The sequence below is a fragment of the Musca autumnalis genome, unplaced genomic scaffold, assembly GCF_047663935.1.
Source record: "Musca autumnalis isolate F117 unplaced genomic scaffold, ASM4766393v1 scaffold_2, whole genome shotgun sequence".
Classification (NCBI taxonomy): domain Eukaryota; kingdom Metazoa; phylum Arthropoda; class Insecta; order Diptera; family Muscidae; genus Musca; species Musca autumnalis.
In genome coordinates, this window is record NW_027411755.1 from 202502165 (window position 1) to 202519909 (window position 17745).

Sequence of the window (17745 nt, forward strand, 5' to 3'; positions counted from 1 at the left end):
CTTACGTTTGCGGGGGTCGTCAAATTTAAAGGGGTTTGTTTTTCTTTTCTTTCGTTTTTTCATAGTAGGCTGCTTTTTTCTAGGGGAGTGATACTAGCCCGACGCGCAAACCCAAGTTTTTAACGTTGTTATGGGTTAACGCGCGGCACATGTTAGCTCACTACCTTTAACAGGTGTCAATGGCAGTTCCCCAGGTGACACCATGGGGAGGTCAGTGTCCACATAAGATAAAAGATGGACTAAGATAAATCCTGGGCTTTGCCATGTTAAAGCCGGTCAGTATCGTGGATTTAACCAATAATCGTGGATTTAAGAAAAAATATGTGATGTCCGGATTACAGAATCTACAATGTAAACAATTCTAGTGTCCGGATTACCGCGATGTCCGGATTAACGAGTGTCCGGATTATCGAGACTAGACTGTAATAGTTTCTCAAAGACTTTCAGACCAATAATCGTGGATTTTTTAAAGAATAGTTTTTCAAAGAATTGTTTACCAATAATCGTGAATTTTTTTAATAATAATATTTCATGGACTTGTAGTCCAATAATCGTGGATTTTTTTTAAAGAATATTTTTTCATGGACTATCAGGCCGATTATCGTGGATTTTTAAAGAATATTTTTTAAAAGACTTGAAGACCAATAATCGTGGATTTTTTAAAGAATATTTTTTAAAAGACTTGAAGACCAATAATCTTGGATTTTTTAAAGAGTATTTTTCAAACACTTGCTGACCAGTAATCGTGGATTTTTTAAAGAATATTTTTTCATGGATTTGCAGACCGATAATCGATTTTTTAAAGAAGAATAATCGTGGATTTTTTAAAAAATATTTTTTCATTGGGCACCTAAGTAAATAAATCTCAGATATCACATCACAATGTTTGCTTATTGGTTTATTGAATAAAAAAATACTCTATTCATGGATTTACAAAAATACATTTGTTTTTTCTTCTACAACTAATTTTTAAAATTAAGACAAAGCTTTCTTGGTTTTGTCGAATAAACAAAACCCTCTCTTATGGTACACATTACAAATACATACATAACTTAAACATATAGTTTCTTTTGTACATTAAAATATATATAAATATGTGAAAATAAAATAAAGGAAGAAAGAGAAAAAGGAAGAAAAAGTAATTAAGATTATAAATATGTTTAGAACTGAAAATACAAATAACGAATCATTAATCCACAGTAATCCAGGAACATGTGCATCAAAGTCGTAAAAGGAGACAAGACGTAAACAGATAGCGCAGCATCATAGATCATAGAAAATGGTCATCACAGTCAATACGATATTTTTACAAAACAAAAACACAAAATCAAAAATCCAAAATATACAACAACATGACAATGTCTTTATAATACAACAATTCGAATGGGGCCAATATGTTGTCAATTTTTTCCAGAGTCATCGATCGGCACACAGTATTATTTTTTTCCACTTTTTGGTTTTATATGTTGGTTTTTTCCTCTTAACTTCCTTATCCGGCATTTCACACATTGGTCTTGACAGTTGGCGTTGTCACTGCAGCCGCTGCTGCCGCTACTGCTGCTGGCGGTAAATTATTTACACCTTGATGGAAAGCTATTGTTGCTGCAGTTGCTGCTGGTACGTTTAACGGAGTGCGTGTCACACCGCCGCCAATACCATTACCAACAATCATTAACGCTGGTACTATGGGTGCTACGGGTGCGGCACCACCACCAACATTACTACTGCTCGGCAAGGGCATTGTATGCTGATTATGCGCCAACTCTTGTCGCTGCTGTTGTTGTTGCTGCAATTGTTGTAACTGAATATTGACCAAATTTTGTGCATGTTTCAATTTGAAATTCTCAACACGTCTCAAGTTCCTTACTAGACGATTATAGACAAGCGTCTTGACATCTATGGCCCATAGGAAATCCAAATGGTTGAATTTTTCCATTGGCACTAAATATTTGTCAATAACATGCGGCAGCTCACGTGCCAAACGATCAACGCCCGTTGTCGACACCAGCATATCGTTCATGGAATAGTAGAGGGCCACGGGCACTTTGACCTTGGACAAATCATAGTCGGGTGGTGTCATACGATTATATTCCAATTGATTACGTAAATAGCCACGATCGAATTTACTAAAGTGACCCGATTTCATGAGCTGGCCGAAATGTTCCAATTGTTTGATCGAAGCACCGGAGGGTGTGTGACTCAACATAACCGGCAGCATGGTCTGTAAAGAGGAAAGGAGAGAATTTAGTTGTGTGTTAAAGAAAGGTTTAAAATACTACAAAAAAATACATAATTTAATTTAGTTTTCATAACTGAGACACGAAAATATCAACAATGTCCAAATTGTATGCGGAATTCAAAATTAAGAATTTGAAATTCAAATACTTAAGTTTAAGATTCTTGGAGTAAAAATGGGATTTTCAAGGTTGTAATAATAATCATGTGCTCCTTTTTTACAACAAAACGCCATGAGTTCAATTCTCCGACTGGATTCTTCAGGAAAGGCCTCTAATTACTGGTCAGCCACTTGCAATAAGTGACAGGGAATGATTCAAACACTTCCTTTTACATGGCGTCTATCGATAAAAATATTTGTCAAAACTTAAGCTTATATTTAGTGGATGTTTCCGAGTTAAGATACGGCGACAGACTCAACTACGTTTAGGTTGCGACAGTCTGATATTCCATTGATCAATAATTGGCAACTGTTTGCAGAATATCAATACAACCTGAAGATTTAAGATGAACGGTCTCTTAAAGTTTTTGCTTCTCGGACCAAAAAGTGAGGGAATCTATAGAAATATAGGAACGAATTGAAAGCTCTAATAGAAACGTAACCATGGTCTGCAGACAGTTGAGTCTGACCAAATATTCGGGAGATGCCAGAGGACTTCTCCACATCACTGGAAAATAGTCTCAATCAGAAGTATGGATGAAAAAGCATGCTATTCTTAATACAGCAGACGGGAAACTATAGAACCAAGCCAGTAAGCTGTAGCTTTGTCCTGACAATATTGAATGCAGAAGGAACGAAAATCTTGAGTTCTAAATATTGAATCCATAGAGGAAGTAAATGAAGCGATCAGAGAGATGATTGGAAGACTCTTCTCAGATGCTCTGAGGACTATTACTTATAATATTATTGTTCCCAGAAGGGACAATGGAGATTTCTCTCATATCACTGAGTGTACCCCGATTCATATTAGCTCAATTATATGGACCTACAGTTTATCGTCGAGTCCGAACGGTGTGTCCTAAGACACCAAAGACTGCAATAGTCGTGGATTTTTAAATACAATTTTTTTTCTAACGACTATTGCCATCTGGTCTTATTCATGTAAATACTCAGAAAATGTTGCCAAATATTACCGGCGGGGTATTTTGCCACCATTGAAAATTTGATGACGATTACTTACCTACCCTGTGACAAAATCTCAATCAGTATGAACCTGGGGAACCAAAAGCCCTCATCCTTTCCAAAAAAAAAAAAAAAAAAAAAAAAAATGGGGTACACTCTAAGGTTTCCTAGCTGGTCGGTTTTATTATATCCTCAGCATTTATACTAACGAGGTAATATACACTTTCATACGGGCTGAATGTGCCTCATCGAAATGATGGTTTTAGATCTCAAGTATGTTTGGAGGAAATGTGTTTCAGACAGTTTGGAGTGGATTTAACCATGTCATTCCATCTCTCTGGCTGGCTGGTGCGCAGGATAATAAAGCAACCGATCGGGTTGGCATTCGTATTATTTTGTCCAAACTTTGTTTAAGTTCGAAGATGGGCCATATGGGTCCACTCCTTTGGGTACCTCCCCCCAGAAGTACAAACATTTTCGCTAAACCGATTTTGTCCATACTTTGGACATCGTAATATTTCTAGGAGACATAGATCAGGTTAGAATATGGACTATATTTGTCAACTCCTCCCACACCAAATTTCGGAAAAGTGCAAGTTGGGACCTACTCTCGAATCTTTTTTGTTTTTCTTGCAACAGGTTGCACTCAAGGCCCATATTACTATGGTATAAGTTTTTTCAGTGGCAAGTCCAGACTTCTTGAGAAAATGACCCGAAAACTGTAAAAAAAACCCAGAATGTGTTGCTGGTGCGCGCGACACCTTCCGAACTAAATACTGCAATGGTCCACACTTTGCATATCGCAATATTTTTTAGAATATTAGATGAAATTCAAAGATGGTGTTTTAGGTCCACTCCTGCCTGTGCCTCCCCCACAAAAGTTCTAAAATGTTCGAAATATATCATAAACGGAGCAACCGATTTGATTCAAACTTTAGATCTCGAAATATTTGGTCCAAACTTAGTTTATTTTCAAAATTGGGCCCTATCGGTCCATTCCTTAGAATACCACCCACACACATTTTTTTTAATTGCGGTTAAGGGTCTGTGCGAGAAACATATTTACAGCGATATGATGTTTTTAGTCCATGTTTCCTGATATAATGGTCCTATCGAGAGATTAAGGACTGTTTGACTGTTTTGAAATTATTACAGAAGGTACTCCTTGTGGTCCAGATTACAGCGATATAATACTTTACGTTGGCAAGTCCGTGCTTCCTGACATTGTGGTCCAAAAGCTTTAAAAAAGCCACCGTTCTTCGTTGACCAACAGAAATAGCTGGTGGACGCGACGAAGTTCGAAGATAGTGTGACAACTATAGAAAGGAATGACTCCAAAAAATTTATGACTATATGTCAGTGCATTACTTCAGGTATCTTCTCCGCAAAAGTCCAACGTTTTGGCACATACAGTAGTACAGATAGTCGTTGCGAGGATTACAATCCAGCTGCAACTAGCAAGAGAAGGAATAACCCAATGGACATTGCAAAGCGCTTTGTTATAAGCTCAAAGCTGTCGTCCCAAAAACAGCAACGGTGTGCCACCAGCTTTCGCTGAAGGCATGGAAATCCTAACCCCATGTCAATCCCATGTCAAGGCTATGCACAGGGAAGTTGCTCGGGTGAAGGAATATTTTTTAGGCACGCTTCATCACGAGAAGTGGAATATGCACTTTGGCGACAAACACCTTGAGAGCTTTAAATATCAGACCGTGGTCCTCTGTAATTAAACTATAGAAATTATGTTGGCTGCGTTCAATCTGAAAAATGAGAAAGCTTAAACAAGTTCAAACCGAATAGAAAGATCACCCGACACCCAAAAACATCAGTTGTGAAATTCATCAGTTGCCTTGTGTTGGATCGTGTTTTTCGCGTTATCATGGACGATGAGCCTCATAAGTCGACTAAATCACCAATTATCGAGTACTTCTTTATGCAGGATTAGATGAGCAATTATAATCAGAAGAAAGTAGCCTTCACCAGAGGTAAAGCTGAGAATAAGAAAACAGGCGGCTGCAGAGACGACATAATTTCTCTTACTTCACTTCACTGAGCAGTGCGAGATCTCTTTTGTAAAGTTTAAACGATCCCAAACATTTGCAATGTACGCTGGAATTCTCGTGCTATTTAATCGTGGCCTACGAAAAAGACGATGGTTGTCAAAACACGGCCATTGTGCCAGAGAACATTGATGCTGGGTGTGAACTGATAATACAAGATCGTAATGTGACATACCGTGAGATAGAGATATCCCTGGGCATCTCCTCCAGCAGCATACATTTGATACTGCATGAACAGTTAGCCGCAAAAGAGCTCTTGTACGATCGCCGTTTATAAGATCGTCGCAGGTGACGAATTATGGATCTATGCGTATGAGTCCGAAACAATGCAGCATTCGACTTGCGCAATTTGACAATCGCTCGAAGCAAATGGTCGCCTGTTTCTTCGCCAAAATGGACAAATTTAGCTTGAGCAACGAGTGGTAAAGAATGTTTTTTTTTGCCAAAGTCTTCGGCCAAATTTAAAAACGAACAAGAAAAGACGAATCTTTGTGCACCATGACAATGCGAGCGTCTGATTTATGGGTCATCTGCCGTACAGCCCTGCTTTTTATTTCCGCACATCTAGAAAAAATGTGTGGTCAACGATTTTCGTCGCCAGAAGATCGTATAGGGGATTTCGTTTCCAGGCTTCGTGAAACATGATCGTTGCAAGTTTCACATATTGGACATGTACGGCTCTGAAACCTGGCTTGTGTCTAACACCATTACGAAAAGCTACAGGTACTCATAAACAAAGGCCTTATGATCATATGCAGAAATTCTTGCCCAGCACCATAAGTAACACAGATTAACCATAGGAAATGGAGATGGATAGGAAGTGGAGATGTGACCACCTTACGAAAAAATGTTCATAGCATAACCAGGATGACGCTTGAATGGAATCTCCAAAAATTTTATAATGTAGATCGACTAAGACAATGCGAGCGTCTGATTTATGGGTCATCTGCCGTACAGCCCTGCTTTTTATTTCCGCACATAACCAGGATGACGCTTGAATGGAATCTCCAAAAATTTTATAATGTAGATCGACCAAGAAACACCTGGCAACGAGCAATAACTCAAGGACTAAGAAAAAGAAACCTTACATGGGAAGATGCAAAAACAACGGCAGATAATCGTGTAAGATGGCGATGCTCTATGCTCCCAAGAGGAGTAGAAGAAAGAAAGGCGTTAAGTTCGGCCGAGCCGAAATTTTTATAGCCTCCACTACGAGATGTGTTGAAATAAAATGGAACAATTAATTTCCCTTCCTTTATGAAGAAGACTTAATACAACATTTCATCAATTTCGGTAAAACAGTGTAGTAAACCTTTCGAATACCGACATTCGGCAGGTAGGTACCGTTCTATGGGGGCTATATCGTACCGACAAATTTCTGGTGGAACGTTTTTAGCCTCAAAGAAGATAATTTCCGATATTTTGGTAAGATAATGCGGTTAAAACCTACACGCAGAAAAATATATGTTAGAAATATGTTTGGATCCAAACAAATATGTATATGTTTGCGACTGGTTGCAAACAAATATATGTTTGGTCCAAACAACTAAATGAGAGGAACAAATGGTATGAATTATTTTTGTTCTTTTAGCGAAAAAGACGGAGATCATTTTTTCTTCAGTTTCCCAAAGCAGTCGTTGAGTAAAGACGGACGGTAAAGGGAGTGAATCAATCGGTGTTGTGCGTTTTCTTAAAGAAAATGTGCTTTTTAGTAAATTAAATGCCCAATACATTTTATAATTCAGTCAAAAATGTGAATGGAAATATTTTTTGGAGAAGGAAGAAATCGCATTTAATATTGGTAATAACATTAATACATTTTTCATTCACATGCATTAACACTAATACATATATGTGTGCACCCAAACAAATATTTGTTTGCAGGACCCAAACATATGTTATGTTTGGGACTGTTTGCAAACATATATATTTTTGCTGCAAAATATGTTTGGGAAATATGTTAGAGAGGCCTTTTTTCGCCCTATATGGAGCTATAAGAAGACGAGGACCTATGCTGATATTACTCTTCTGTAATATTTTATAACACCACGGAAGACTAAATACCAAATGTCAGTGATTTCGTTAGGATATTGAGGCCACTACCTTCAAAATACCGAAAATCGTGGGGTACCGTTCTATGGGATCTATATGAAGGCGTGGACCTATACCGACAAATTACATATGGAAAGTTTTGTAGCCCCAACGAAGACTAAATGTCCAAATTTCAGCCATTGCGATGGAATAGTGAGTCAAGAAACTTCAAAATACCTAAAACCGGGAGATATCGTTCTATAGGGGCTATATGAAGGCGTGGACGTATACCGAAAAATTCTGGGGGAAAGTTGTATACTCCCAACGAAGGCTAAATATATAATTTCAGTCATTCCGGTGGGATTTTGAGGCCACAACCTTCCAAATACATAAATTCGGGAGTTACCTTTCTGTGGGGGCTATATGAAGACGTGTACTTATAGTGATAATTCTCTGCTGGAATATTTTATACCATCATAGAACACTAAATACCAAATTTCAGCCATTTCGGTGGGATATTGAGGTCACAGTTGAGGTACCGTTCTATGGGGGCTATATAAAGGTGGGACCTATACCGACAAATTTCAGTTGGAAAGATTTACCCCCTAATCAAGACCAAAAACCAAATTTTATCCATTTCGGTGGGACATTGAGGTCACAACCTTTAAAATACCGAAAATCTGGAAGTAACGTTCTATGAGGGCTATATGAAGGCGTGTACCTATACCGACAAATTTCAGTTGGAAAGATTTATACCCCAGCCAAGACCAAAAACCAAATTTCTTCCAGGTCGGTGGGACATTGTGGGTACAACCTTCGAAATGCCGAAAATCGGGAGATACCGTTCTATGGGACTATACGTAGGCGTGGACTTATACCGGCAAATTTCAGGTGGAATCTTGTATATCCCCAACGAAGACTAAATGCCAAATTTCAGTCATTACGGTGTAATATTGATGCAACAACCTTCAAAATACCTTAAATTTGGAGGTATCGTTCTATTAGGGCTATATGAATTTCAGGTGGAAAATTGAGACTAAATATCAAATTGAAAATTTGCAAATGAGGCTAAAGCCTTCAAATGCCGAAACTTCTATACCAATTGCCATCTTTAAAATTGCGAACTGTATTTTAATTTCAACAGACAAACGGACGGAAATGGTTACATTGACTTAGAATTTTATGCTGATCAAGAATATATTTACTTTATATCTCCGATCTCTTTCGAATATTTTGTAGGTTTCACCATCCATATTATTGTGCATTATGCGGGTAGTCATATTAGGTCCCACTTTTCTCAGCATTGATTGTATTTAGATCTTCCCCAATAGGTAAATGAAGACAATATCAGTGATTTTTTCTTAACATTTCGTTAAACTTGGTTGGTTTCGCGGACTTAGAATCACCATGGGGAATGATATGTCAAGATGCAGAAATACAGACGGTCGATTATCTCATTGTCCTGTGTAGACGGCACCTATTACAATTCTCATCTAATAATATAAATAGATCGCATTCTTTACGGATCGAGGTAATCCTCCTAACGTAGGTAATCCTCTTTCTCACAATACAGAGTTGCAATCTGCTATATTTCCCTTCAAACATGTTTGTACTGACCATATGTATTTTCAGTGTGACGCGTATCTTTAAATCTACCCTTAGCATACCACACATTGCTGGAATATAAAAAAAACTGAAAATATGGTGTAGGATATACACATTTTTAAATAAGTGTTCCCAAAACAAGTCCTCATCCTAATTTCAAAATTTATTTGTTTTTATTTCAATAATTTACAGTGTCCATCACACACATTAAAAATTATTAATGTCCCAACATTAATTCATTCATCCACTGCCTCTTCAGTGATATATGAATTAAAGGTCACCAATGAATGGCCACTGATGGTAATGACACTATCAGTTTTGCGACGACATTTGTGTGGTTTCCAAAAGTCATTCGTCTCATTGAAATCAAATCTGGGTCCAACTAACAACGACAACAACCGGTAGCAATTTGCCATTAACGGAAGGGACGGAAAATATTTTGTCATTAAACACTGTAAGGGTCATGTTATAGTGACATGATTGCGTAAACACACACATACTCAAACAACAACAAAAATTAAGTGTTTCACTGTTAAATATTTTCATATAGCGACAGCCAGAAAGATAAACATGGCAGATACTTTACATCCCACAGCTGCTTGTGACCATTAGTTTAGTCCAACATATGAAAAGCGGAAATTTCGGCTGGCATTTAGAGGCTACTCCTTTGAGTTTCATTGTCTCTGTTGGGTGGCTGCGATATTGTTTGTGTTATAGTGTGTGTCCATGACAAGTTGTAGGCAGTTAATTATTTACCAACAAAGGAAACCAACAACAACAATCACTTCATTTTGCTCCCTTTTGGCATTTCAGTGACAAAATTGCTTCATTTGCCTAAATTGTGCGGTCCGTTGGGAATTTTCATTACAGATTTTTCCAACAAAGAGTTGAGTATTTGGGGAGTGAGATATGTATGTATGCGTATGAAAATCATACACATGTCTTAATTTTAAATTAGGAAATTGTGACATGAGAGTCAGCACTGGTGATGTCGGAAGTTGTGTTGTGACACTTGGGCTGTGTATGATGGACACTAACATAAATTAATTGAGGTAATGTTAAATGTCAATGGGATAATAAATTCATAACCCCCGACTATTTATCAAAAAATAGTCGGAATATTCCGATGATTTGTCATGGTCAGGGTTTAAAATGCTAACGCCATATTAGCAAAAGCACCGAATATTTGCAGCTTTGCCTGCTAAAATTTCTTCGAAATATGTTTAGCAACAATGAACAACGGCAACATGCAGCAACAAATTTCACAAAAATATTGCTGGCGAAGCTGATGCTATTTGATATTGTCGCTATAATAAAATAGCATCGGACACGCATACTCATATTTTGCAGCACACATGATCAACACATATTATAACAGAGAATAAGCAACAAAGTTTCAACGGCTTAGCCAGGTTTTCAGCAAACAATTGTTTTTGAGATCAGGGTTACCAGTGTAATGCATTAAAAATCACGATATAATTAATTAAACTTTTTCGTTCAAAGGACATGTGAAATGTTGGTGAAGCCGTTCAATATATATATTTTTTATTTTTAAACAATAATAATTAGTATTCTTTAGGTTCTACCATATGGTGGAGGCATTTTGACATGAAATGACACCTTTTTTATTACTGCGTTGGCAACTCTAATCACAAAACCACCTTCGGTTGCTAATTCGCTGCGACCAATGGTCAGCCGACTGCTAAATATGTAGGTTGTCGATTATGCCTAACGAAAAAAAGATTAGCAGTAAAAAACGAAATAAGCAAAAATGTACAAAAATAAAAATGCGTTCGGTTGCTTATTTAGCCGTGTGTGTCACCGTTGGCCAACAGATGCTACTATGGTCTAAGTAAGCAATTTAAAAACAAAGCCACATCTCGTCAAACAAAAATAACACTATACAAAACGCTGATACTACCCGTGCTAATGTATGGCTCCGAAGCATGGGTACTTGCGCCAGCAGATAAGGCAGTGCTTGGTGTGTTTGAGAAGAAAATTCTTCGAAAGATCTACGGGCCGATTTGCGTTGACGGTGAATATCGACGTCGTATGAACCACGAGCTATATAAGCTATACAAAGACATGAATATAGTTAAACGTATCGAGATGCAACGATTGCGTTGGCTAGGCCATATCATGAGAATGAGCGATGATGAACCCGCTAAAAAGGCGTATGAATACATGCCCCATGGCGGTGCACTTAGAATCGGCAGGCCTAAGCTTCGATGGAGCAAACAAGTGGATGAAGAAATGGAAAGGCGCGGTATTCCAAAAAGTCAAGCGAAAAACAGAGAGGAATGGAGATCTTTTCTTAGTTCGGTCTATGGAACAAATGCTCTGTAATGGGCCAACTAAGTAAGTAAGTCACCGTTGTGTAGCAATTGAAGTGTGCAGCTAATGCTAATGTTTTTAGATGCTGGCTTTTAAACCCTGGTCATGGTTGCTAATCTAATTCGCAATGGAATCACCACGAACTACTGAAGATATATTTTCTGTTGAATGCTGGCACGAAGACCGATGGTGAACGTTTTTTCTGAGTCTATATCTGTACTGAAAGTACCGACAAGTACATACAAACCTGCAATTTTGACTATAACCGAAGTGGCATAGAAAATGTAGGCTCGAGAAATCTTAATTTTAGATTATAAGTTGTAAATCAACACAAAAACTTTGTACGAAAGTATTTTAATTTCAGAATCTGAACTTAAAGACGAGGGAAATTACCTTGAGAATTGACCTGTCAGGTGTGGAGTAGTATGATCACCTATATAAGGAAACTTTGAGTTTCCGCCGACAAAAAGGAATGGAAAAAGGGAGAATGAAACAGGGAAGCTTAGGGAGAGAATGAACTTGACGCCACCACCTAATAAAGGGGATGTCTAGAAGAGGCTAACTAACATCGAAATGGTGCAATGGTCAGTGGCTAAAGGACGAAAGTTTATGAAGAACTAACCGCGACTAAGTGAAGAACAGTGGAATGTTCCAAGGCGAACAATAATACACCCTTCACTTCTTCAGAAGCGACGTAGAGGATAAGATCTGCTGAAGAACAGAACACTGCTAAACTTTTCGGGAAGAAAAATAATTTCCGAACTTAAGAAATCCTGAGCAAAACTAGTCAGGACCCACGCAGAACGAACTGTCCAGGCTGTATTCTTTGACAAAGGGCGAAAAAGTGAGCTTTGACATGAACAGGGTGAGCCCGACCATAGAATCTTGTAGAACTACTGGAGACTTCAGGAAAACCAAACCTTGCAGAAGAGAGAGTTGGCTGTATAGGCAGGACAGGAATCACCATAATCTTACCCCAAGATAGCCAAACAGCATTGCAGGAACGAGTTGTGTTATGTGGTGATTAACGCCAGAAGAGGGTCTGGTACACAAAGATCACCAGGAAGCCAGAAGATCGCATCCTTCAAGGGCGTTGACCAATAAAAATAATCAACAGTGAGCTCAAAGGGGACCTCTCAGGGAAGTAGTCAGTAGCATATGAACTACTTGGAGAGGTGGAAATATGAAGCTGGTGAGCAAGAATAAAATCGCTCATCTGGCCAAAAGGGGTGGTATACATCATAGGATATAGCTGCAAACTCGGGGCAGAACACATGGAGGACAAAATGAGACATTGTTAATAAAGAGATGGGAAGTCTTCCAGAATGAGCAGAAAGTGGCTGGCACTCTCCATGTGGGGGACTTGATAATCTCTCGCTGATTAGAAGGGTGAGGAATTGGTGAGGAAGAAAATGCCAAAACAAACAGCCAGGAGGCCAAACCTCCGAGAAACACGCAAGAGGGAGCAAGGTCAATCAGCTACTCCTAAGAAGTCGGATTGTTGGAGGACCCAAACGGCAACGCAAGCCCTGATGGAGAAAATATATAAAACACAAAGTCCCTGGATTAAACCATAGAAACTATAAACTTTTTTACGCTAGTACGGTGACTCTACCGAGAACTTGTGTACGCATAAAATGCTTGTCCTTAAGCGTGAGACTTTTCTTAAAAATTTTTTTGAGGGATTTATGCATTTTTTAGTTAAAAACGAAATCTTGACTTTGATTTTTCACCTTTTTTAAATGTTTTTTTTTTTTAATTCCGTTGCATTTTTAGACCCTCCACCATAATATGGGGGGTATAATTAAATTTTTCATTCCGTTTGTAACACATTGAAATATTCATCGGATACCCTATAAAGTGTATACATATGTAACCATGTCGGTCTGTGCGTCTGATGAAATCAAGATGCAACTCGCAATTTTTAAGATAGAGCTTAGTAATTTGGTATAAAAGTTTCCATTACTCCTAGGATGTTTGGTATTGCAAATGGGCTATATCGGTTCACGTTTTGATATAGCTCCCATAGAACGGTACCACCCGATTTTAGAAATTTTTAAGGTTTTAGATTCATTATCACACTGAAATGTCTGAAATTTCGTATTTAGTCTCAGTTGGGGGTATACAACTTTTCCCCAGAATTTTGTCGGTTTAGGCCTTCATATAGCCCCCACAGAACGGTACCTCCCGATTTCTGGTATTTTGAAGGTTGCAGCCACAATATTCCTCAGAAATGGCTGAAATTTGGTATTTTGTCTTTATATAGCCCTCCTCCCTTTCTGACTGAAATTAGTCGGTATAGATTCGATATAGACCCCATAGGTTGTGACGTTTATATCCCACCGAAAGACTGAAATTTGTTATTTAGTCTTCAATGGGGTTGTAAAATATTCTAGAAGGGAATTATCAGTATAGGTCAGCGGGTTCCTTTAACCCTCATAGAAGCATATCTCTTGTTTTTCGGTATTTTGAAGGTTTTGCCGAAATGTCAGAAATTTGGTATTTAGTCTTCTTTGAGTCGAAAAACTTTTCATTTATTATTGTCTTTTTTTTAGGACGAATGCCATTATTTATGAAAGTTTTTAATTTTATTATTTGAATTAATCGAGCTAACATGGCCTAAGGAATTTGTATTGAAAAATGAAGTCTAGCGAAGTACCACACACTCAACCACCATGCTACGATCGTTTCGCTGGTGGTTTAGGCCAGTTCATCAGGCATATTTTGAATGTAAATGGCTAGAAGACAAAGCCTGATTTTTATAACTTCTATTTATACAACCATTTTTACAATTTTACAAACTTTTCGCCAGAAATTTGTAGGTATAGATCGACGTTTTGATAATAGCCCCCATTGAATGGTACCTTCCGAATTTCGGTGTATTGAAGGTTAACCATATTGTTTTACCGACATTGCTGGAATTTGGTATTTAGTCTTCTTCATAAACGAAAGGAAACTTATTGTTCAGTTTTTCTTCAATACAACTCGTGGTGGTGGTGGCCGAACTTAACGCCGTTCTTACTTGTTTTAGTTAACATCGAAATTTTGAACTTGAAAGTTCACAATTTTTTTAAAAATGGATATTTCTTAATTCCAGTTCGCTTAAGGCAAAATCGATGAAAATTTTTACCTGTTCATTGTTGTGGCTATAAAACGAATCCTACAAAAATTGTGAAAATCGTATCGGATTTTAATATAGCTCCGATAGGCCGCTTTTGGTTATTTTGGGTATTTTGGGCCATATATATCTATATGGAAATCTGATCCGATATTCACAATTTTTTGTACGAGTCGTTTTTTAGCTGGTAACTGGTAAAAATTTTTCATTGATTTGACCATAAATGTGGGTTTGGAGAATTCTTTCGGTATTTATATAGTGGGTATATATGGGGGTTTCTGAGTAAAATCGAACACTGTTTCAAAATGACGTTTATGATTTTTATACCCTACACCACTATGTGGGGAGGGTATTATAAGTTGGTTTTGGCCAAAAAGTTTGTAACGCATCGAAATAATGGTCGTAGACCCATACTTATATATACCAAAATGAATGTCTCGACGAGCTGAGTCGATCTGGCTATGTGTGTCCGTCCGTCTGTCCGTCTGTCCATCTAAACCTTGTAATCACGCTACAGGTCGCAATTTTGATCGGATCGTCACGAAATTTTGGATGTTGATGGGGGTCCCGGAGGGGAAGAAGCCTATTGATTTTGGTGGTGGTCGGATAATATTTAGGGGTCGGAAAGGGCAAAAAACTTAGGTGGATAAAAAGACAATGTTTTTTTCCAAAGCCAATATCTCAGCTTTTATATGGGGTATACCAAAAGCAAAACCTGACAATGAAAGCAGAAAATATCACCTATCTAATGATGTAAAGTAGGTGCTCGTAAGTGATCAAACAACGAAGATATCGCAATAGTAGCAAATAAAACCCCAATTTTCATTTTTGCGATTTTAATTATATTGACGAATATCACAACTTTGGTTGGGGATTTTCCAAAAGCGAAGGATGACTATGAAAGTAGAAGATCCCGTCTTTACAGAGTTGCAAACTTGGTCGGCGTAGTAAACCAAATAACGGAGATATCGCAATAGTCGGTAATACATCCCATTTTTCTATTTTTTTGGAAATCACGCTACAGGTCGCAATTTTGATCGGATCGTCACGAAAATTTGAGGGATAATGGGGGTCTCACAGATGAAGAAGCATATTGATTTTGGTGATGGTCGGATAATATTTAGGGGTCGGAACGGGCAAACACTTATTTGGAGAAAAGTCAACATTTTATTTCAAAGCCAATATTTCTGTTTCTTTAATAGGTATATCAAAAGCAAAACCTGGAAAAGAAAGTAGAAAATATCACCTTTACAACGACGTAAAGTAGGTTGTCATAGGTGGTCAAGTAGCAGAGATATGGCAATAGTCGATAATGCATCCCATTTTCCGATTTGTTTGTAATCACGCCACAGGTAGCAATTTTGATCGGATCGTCACGAAATTTTAGGGGTTAATGGGGGTCCCACAGAGGAAGAAGCCTACTGATTTTAATGATGGTCGGATAGTATTCAGGGGTCGGAATGGGCAAAAACTTATTTGGAGAAAAGGTCTACGTTTTATTTCAAAGCCAATATCTCTGTTTCTTTAAGAGGTATATCAAAAGCAAAACCTGGCAAGGAAAGTTGAAAATATCACCTGTACAACGATGTAAAGGAGGTTGTCGTAGCTGCTCAAACAACAGAGATATCGCAATAGTCGGTACTGCATCTCATTTCCCGATTTGTTTGTAATCACGTTACAGGTCGCAATTTTGATTGGATCGTCACGAATTTTTTGAGAGTTGATGCTAGTCCCACATAGGAAGAAGCCTATTGATTTTGGTGATAGTCGGATAATATTTAGGGGTCGGAATGGGGAAAAACTCATTTGGAGACAAATTCAAAGTTTTATTCTTTGTGAATATATTGGCTTCTAGTAGGGGTATTCCAACGGCAAAGCCTGTCAATGGAAGAAGAAAATATTAGCTTTACATTGGTGTAAAGCAGGTTGACGAAAGTGGTCAAACAAGGGAGATACAACAATAGTAGGTAATGTATCCAATTCTTCCATTTTTTGCAATCAAGCTACAGGTCGTCATTTTGATTGGATGGTCACGAAATTTTGGTTGCTTATGGGGGCCCCAGAGACAAAGAGGCCTATTATTTTTGGTGGTAGTCGGTTTATATTCCCTAAAAGAAATGTTTACCAGTGAAAAGCTTATGCACAGGGGTAGTGGTGTAGGGTATCACATGGTCGGCTCCGTCCCGACTATAGCCTTTGCTCACTTGTTTTTATTTATTGTTGTGGTGATGTTGCTCATCAGCAAAACATTTTAGTATATTTTCAGATTTGTTTGACAAAAGGTTCCATATTTATCGCTAACGGACTAACGGATTTTGGTGTGCGTATTTTAGTTATGTCTAAGGATGTGCCTATATACTTCTTTTATTTAGGTCCGAGACCAAGGGATAATTCTCTGGCAGCATAGCTGACTGCTATTTTCTTATTTGCTTTAAGCACAAATTGTGAATTCAGGAACTTACAAATGGGAAGACATTGGAAATGGGTAAATATCTAATTGGGTAAGGATGAATGTATAAATTGGATATCTCCAAAGAATAACACATTTTAAGAGTGTGTGTTCTAGGCAATTTTAATGCCAAAATTGGAAAGGAGAATATCTTTGGCTCAACAGTCGGGAAATACAGTCTCCATGGTGAAATATCTGACAATGGAATGAGGTTGATAGACTTCGCAGTAGCAAAAAAACATGGTCGTTAGCAGCACCAGATTTAAGCATCTCGACATTCATAGGGGCACCTGGCTGTCTCCGGATCAGAAAACAAGAAATCAAATTGATCATGTTGTGTTAGATGGAAGACATTCATCGAGCGTGTTGGATGTATGCACAGGAAGCATAGACTCGTACTCGGTTGCAGCAAAGGTACGTAGCCGGTTAAACATAGCGAATAAAGGACGTACAGACACAACACGAAAGTTAGACATTGGTAAGCTTCAATCACAACAGATAGCCACAGCATATTCCACTCAACTGTCCCAATTGCTCTATCAAAGCACTCTTCGTCCTGATAACATAGCAGCACAATGGCAAAGTATTGCCCTCTCCATGCAAACAGCCGCAAAATCCATACTTGGATACCAAAGACCTCCACCAATCAATCCACGGTATGACCAGGATTGTAGTGCTGCTGCCGAAGATGAAAATGCGGCATATAATGCTACTCTACATTCAGTAGCAACGCGTAGTGCACGAGAGGTACCGGGAGAAAAGGAGAGAGGAGAAACGTCTTTTCCGCAGG

The 17745-nt window shown here is 38.2% G+C and overlaps 1 protein-coding gene across 1 annotated transcript in view; it reads right to left on the minus strand.

Annotated features, from left to right (window-relative positions):
- Positions 1-872: 872 nt before the first annotated feature.
- LOC141395153 (lipase 3-like) overlaps positions 873-17745 on the minus strand; it is a 138458-nt gene continuing 121585 nt past the window's right edge. Inside the window, exon 6 of the mRNA XM_073970639.1 lies at positions 873-2221. Coding sequence (XP_073826740.1) covers positions 1502-2221 — 720 coding nt within the window. The 3' untranslated portion in view covers positions 873-1501. The remainder of the gene's footprint in view (positions 2222-17745) is intronic.